The following is a 6,474-nucleotide window of genomic DNA, read 5'->3' as shown; positions in this document are numbered from 1 at the left end:
TCAAGTTTAGAAATTAAATGATTGAAAATGTTTCATAAATGTCAATTTATATCGATGAATGTGTGGGTAGGATTTTTTGTATTTATATTTTATTACAATAGAATCATCTTCTAATTAGATTTCCTTGAAGAAAAAAAAAATTAATTCAAGAATTATCTTGGTTGATGAATTTCCGACCTGAACTGGCCATGGATACCCCTACCCTTAACAAATAACAAAGAACTAAATTCATTACTAACCAGAGAAAGTACAAGCGTAGGCTCTTCTCTAATAAAGTTGTAAAAATAGAATGCGAAAAAGAGTTTGGTAAAGCAGGGAAAAAAAAATTCTAATTTTAGAGCTAACATATGATGTACAGATCATATGTTCATTTATGTTTATAAGACTTGGAAGAGGAAGCATTTCACACGCAAGTGCTTTCTGTTGTATTCAGGAAAAAAAAATGAGGGAGAGAAAATTATGTTGCAAGTTGTAACCATAGCCTCCCAGTCTCTTTTTTCTTTTCTTTTTTTTTTTTTTTTTGCACTTTTTTATTGAATATTTTATCTAATTAGTAATAAAACCACCCATAGGTAGATGTTATATCATATATGACATTTTATAAATTTTGTGTAACATCAAATCGTACATTGCGGGTGCGGAAAGAGGAAAGTATACTCAATTGCATATTTAATTTAATAACTTACTCTCAAGATTTGTTACTCTCAACCATCTATCTTTTCCCTTTTCACTTTTTCTCTTTTACTTTTTTCCCAGTCTTAATCTTCACTGTCTTTAATAGGGATGCGGCTTTGGAGGAACTATGGAAGAAATTTAATCTTTCTGAAGATGAAAAAGGTGTTTTGTCAGTAAACTCTCAAGATGTTGCCCAATCTAAAGAACAAGCTCAATTCAGCCTCTTATTCAGGTTGCAAACCAACAGAGATTTTAATAAGGAGGCATTCAAGACCACCCTTCAACAGCTGTGGAGAGGTCCTCATCATGTAACTATCAAAGAAGTGGGGAACAATTTATTTTTGGCAATCTTTGTCACTGAGAAACATATGAATGATATTTTAGATAGGAGTCTGTGGTCTTTTGATAAGAGACTCGTTCTATTGAAACTGTTCAATGGTGATGTTAGCCCAAACAAAGTTTCCTTTCAACGCTCCTCCTTTTGGATTTGGGTTTTCAATATCCCAATCAAAAGCATGAACTCAACTATTGGAAATTATATTGCCAATGAGATTGGAATTCCTATTCTAGTTGATGCTCCTAAGAGTGGCCTTGCTAGGGGTCCTTTTCTTCATATTAGAGTGGATATAGATATTACAAAACCTTTAATGAGGGGTAAAATGATCCATATTGAAGAAGGTATGGAAAATTGGTGGGTGTATTTCAAATATGAGAGGCTTCCTATTTACAGTTATAGGTGTGGAATTTTGGGACATCAAGAGCGTGAGTGTCAACATGCCAGGAAATGGTGTATTTCTTCAAAGGAGGATGACTATCAATTTGGTCCTTGGCTTCGTGCTATGGGTTCTAAGGCCAATAGGGGGAAAAACTTTCACAATCAATCCAAACCCAGAGAAGCCGAGGGTGAAGAATCTTAGGAATCTGATGGGGATGACGACGATAAGGAGCTTGTTCCATTTTCCCGTCGACTGCAAAGCTCACCGCCAACCAAAAAGTTCTCCACAAAAACAGAAAGCAGTCTGTTGGATGAAATTGCAAGATTCTCGATTAGCCAGGTAACCATAGAATCTAAGAATCCATTTTTGAATTCAAATGTTGAGCAAAACACTCATCCACCTAATCCCAAAAAATCCATATCCCACTCTTTTTCAAGTTCCAATTTGACAGAGAATCCACAACAGAATTTTTCGGATATATCCCAATGGGATTAGTTTAAGAAAACCTAATCCCCACTTCTAAGGAAAGTAATTCATCCAAAAACCCCTCAACACACTCGTACCATAGCCCACAACACTTAGGTGCTAATGAAATATTTTTTGGATCTGATTCAAGTTCAAAAAATTCGAAGGAGATGGGATTTAAAAATTCAAAAGGAAATTTTTCAAACTGTGATATTGAAATGGAGTTATCCCCAAATATTATTGAGGATTCTTTGGGTCATATTAAAACAAGTCTTCGATCTTGGAAACGGTTGCTTCGAAATTCAAATCCTATTTCATCCTCAGAAGAAAACAAGAAGTCTTTACTGCACTCCCATATCAAACGACGCAACTCAAAATCATCTTCATCGAAATCTCCAATACACAAAAAACTAGCAATAGAAAGTGACCAACCGTTCTTTGGGGGTACTGTCCCTCCCTGTCATCCTCCATGAAAATCCTAAGCCTTAACTACCGTGGGCTTGGGATCCCAAAGGCAGTACAAGAGCTTCGCTGCTTAGTTAGTGAAAAAGATCCCAAACTTCTTTTTCTCTATGAAACTAAGCTGGATAGGGACGGTTTTAGGTGATTAATGAGAAAACTAGATAGAACATGCTCTTTAGAGGTTGCTTGGATTTTTGAAGACATTTCAATTATTAGAGATAGTTTTGTTTTTATTTCTTTTGTTAGTACTCCTTTATGATGTAATCAAGTTGCACTAGCTTTAGTTAATGCTACAAAAGAGAAAGAGGAGGCTATTGTTTGGTTAGAATGTCCCTCTTTTCTCTTCCCCGTTGTACAAAGTGATTTACATTAATAAAGTCTACTATCATTTCTGCTATAAAAAAAAAAAAAAAATTAATAACTTACTCCTGTGACTACTATTGGGTGGATATTTTTTGCCCACAACCGATTATATGACCACACTTTTCATCTATCATTCACAAATGTCTAAGTCAGCAAGCACCAAAATTAAGTGTGACAAACCTAATAAATTCCTTCGTCCAGATAAGTTAGCGTTGGATGAGGGAAAGCACCATTAAGCCCATATTAAATGAAATGTTGTTACTCCAATGAATGTAGGAAACATGGCCATTGGAAGAGACTCAAATCCTCTCATTTAAGCCACCCTAGGACGTTACGAAAAGACATTGAAATCACCATTAAATACCACCAACGGCTAGAAAAGAAAGCCCTATATATAGGCAATATCAAACCCCAAGAAGGGGTGCGGATTCATTTTTTATACACATATAGCAGAAACAGAGCTCTTGTCATCACCATTATTCTTCAATCATTTGACTTTGTCATCAAAGGCTCAATGGCCGGCACCAAACCGGTTACCTCTTGAGGGGAAATTCTCTTTTTGTTCTTGTGTAGGTCACCTGACGACCTTAAGCGACATCTTGTCTGGATGATTACCACAACTGACGATATTGGCATCATCAAAGTGTATAATTAAGTGTATTTGTATGCCAACTGGGTGGATTTTGATCAAAGAGACTAAAATAATTTTCCTTTTCCCTATTTTGAAAATGTAAAGACCCCCCCACCCCCCCTAAATAATAAAAAACAAAAAATAAAAATAAAAAGGCCTATCGCCAATAGACTTTAAGGCAAGTCCATGCCACATTTTCAAACTCGGGTAGGGATATTTGGTTTTTTCATGTGAAAAACACGGTTTTCATATTGGTCATGGTGAAAAAAATAGTTTAAATATATCGTTGAGTGCAAAGATAGCGAGTCTGTTCCAGCTCTATATGTTGAGGGTCTTGATCGAAGGCGGCCCTTGATGGCACAATTTTATATATATATATATTCTTCAACAATAAGGATGACGATGACATCAATGTTGATAAATTGATAGAGAGGACAAATATTAATTTTGTAAAGTCTCATACTGTTAGAAATAAGCTTTCAACGAATGAACTCCTTTAATCTTTCACAAGACTAAAATTAAAATTCCATTAATCTACATACATATGTGTCTTTTTCCATTCCAAATAGACAAATTGAGAAAATGAAAAAGAAATTGAAAGATAAAATTCCCTGCATTCCTCTCTCCAAAAATTATTGAGAAGGAACCCATGCTAAGAAATTAAAATGAGTACCAAACTGTGATTAAAAAACAGAAGTACAAGAATCAAAGCCACAAAGCCCCAGCTTCCTTCAAGATAGGCACCAATTCACCAGAAATATGAGTAGCCATGACTCTTTCTAACCCACCAAACAACTTTCCCCCAACAAAAACCACTGGGAATTTTACTGACGACCCATCTTGGCCACCTGATTCCTGATCAACACCAATAATTCTTAACAACTGGTTAATCACAGCAGCCTCGTCCTGATCATCAACCTCGGAAACCGTGGGGTTCACACCAAGGCCTTGTAATAACCTCTTCACAACATGGCACATGCAACACCCACGTCTCCCAAACACTATCACAGCATTCTCTGATACCAGTTTCCCCACATTTGTTGCATCGGCAACACTGGTTGTGGTGGTGGTGGTGGTGGATGTGTCATGTGACAGTCCGATGGTGGTCGGAAAGTATGTTTTGTAACTATAGGGAATTGCTTGGTGCATGGTATGAAACTATGAAATCGTATGAAACTATGAAGATTAATTAGACTGATTGATTTTGAGAGAGAAAGAGAGAGAGAGAGAGAGAGTTGGGTTTGTTTGAGAATGGGGGATGTGGGGGGTTTGATCGTATATTTATAAGGGTAGGCGTGTCGTATAGGGGGCGGTAGTAGTGGGGGGGCTGGAAAAAAAGAAAAGAAACGAAGACTCTAACGTCAACGCCAGTTACGCAATCTACTACGTCATGGAACCTGTGGGTGATAAGTTATGGCGTCACCGCTGGCTCGACAAATTCGATCTAGCTACTAGCAGCACGTCCCATCAGCTTTATTTATTTATTTATTATTTTTACAAACCCGAGACCATATTCAAAAAGTATCTCAGTATTGGAATTATGCTAGTTACACGTTGATGGACACAATTTTGTATCACAACTCGTCATACGTTAAGTTGTGAGTTTTGAATTATGATTAGTAAAAGTATGTCCTCATATAGCCCACTGACCTACCAATTACATAGCAAGTTGTGACACAAAATTATACTTAATAACGTGATACTAGCATAATTCTTGCCATCGCTTCGGCTGTGTTCCTCCTATCCCATCAGCTTTATTAATGCCTCTAAGAGCATTCACATCAGTATTTCTATTTTACACATCCATTTTTACATTAAAAACCTACTTTTTCTATTTTACACTACCACTTTTACAAAACACCCACATCAACTCATTTATTTTACAAGTTATTGCAATAAAATATTCATTCCTCTCACTTTTTTTATTATTTCCCTCACCTCACTCTTTAATATACGCGGGTTCTCTCTCTCTCTCTCTCTTTTCATTTTTGCTGAACACGTCTCTCTCTCTCTCTCTGTGTCTCTCTTCTGCCTTCTCTCATAATTTCTCAAAAAAAAAAACCCAGCGACCCACTTCGGCGACCCACTTCTCGGCGACCCACCCAGCGACCGGCGACCCACCCAGCGACCAGCGACCAGCGACCCTACTGATGTTCAATTTTTTTTTGGTTGATATTCTACTATTTTAGAATTATAGTTAACCAATTTCATAACCCTTAGCACTGCTGAATTACATTCTTCCCTACATAGTAAAAAAGAAAAAAAAAACTAGCAATTACCACCACTCATAATTAACTAAAATGAAACTTTTCTTACACCTTATAATTTTGTTTTTTTTATACAGGTAGGAGGTGTTCTAACTTTTGGCTAGATTATTCCTCTTATGAGACATTTTGAAAATCTTATAGATTGATACGATGGATTGAAATTAAGCCATATTATTCCACTCATGCCCTAGACCAATGAGCCCCATTTTGATACGCCATGGAGGCTAGACCTTAAAATTGATTATTTTGTATCCAAAGCATACCGAACGTAATATCACAATTTATAAGATTATTATTATGTGTGTTTAGACAAGTTTATTTACATGGACTTTTTTTGTTTTAAAAATAAAATTATTTTAAGAAACTGTATATAAACTTGAGATAAAAAAAATAAGTTGAATTTTGAAACTAAAATATAAAATCATAAATAACCAACTAGGTGTAACTGCAAATTACCTTCATCTATCATTATTTAATAAAGCGAACAAAAGAAATAAAACTTAAAATGCATTTGGGTCAATTTATTTTTATTGATTTATTTTATTTTAGAAAATAAATTGAAAAAAAAGCTATTGAGAAAAGTTAATCTTTAGAAAGTTATATATAAATTAACAGTAAGAAAAAGTTCAATTTTTAAAATTTTTGTAATATAAGATATGAAATCTCATTTCAGACATTTGAAATTTATTTATATATTTTTTGGAAATTTTTAAATAAAAATTATTAGTTATAATAAATTTATTTGTGCTATTAGATAATTATTAATTAAATTATTTATAATAACACCTATTCCACCATTAGTGAAACCTCGATCGGACAAAAAATTGAAAATCAATCCATATTTTGGTTTTTTTGTCAAGTGTACTTTTAAAACCATGCTTGAAATTAAACTTGT

At 34.9% G+C, this 6,474-nt stretch overlaps 1 protein-coding gene across 1 annotated transcript; it reads right to left on the bottom strand.

The window, feature by feature from the left end:
• Window positions 1-4,017: 4,017 nt before the first annotated feature.
• Window positions 4,018-4,461, bottom strand: LOC112011701 (glutaredoxin-C9). Its single transcript, XM_024044050.2, has one exon. The coding sequence runs from the start codon at window positions 4,459-4,461 to the stop codon at window positions 4,018-4,020; it is 444 nt and encodes a 147-aa protein (XP_023899818.2).
• Window positions 4,462-6,474: the final 2,013 nt, after the last annotated feature.

Source organism: Quercus suber, unplaced genomic scaffold, assembly GCF_002906115.3.
Source record: "Quercus suber isolate HL8 unplaced genomic scaffold, Cork oak 2.0 scaffold_47, whole genome shotgun sequence".
NCBI lineage: Eukaryota > Viridiplantae > Streptophyta > Magnoliopsida > Fagales > Fagaceae > Quercus > Quercus suber.
This window is presented reverse-complemented; position numbering and strand designations above follow the sequence as displayed.

Coding starts and splice junctions, on each gene's coding strand:
- LOC112011701 (XM_024044050.2), bottom strand. CDS start 4,461: ATGCACCAAGCAATTCCCTATAGTTACAAAACATACTTTCCGACCACC.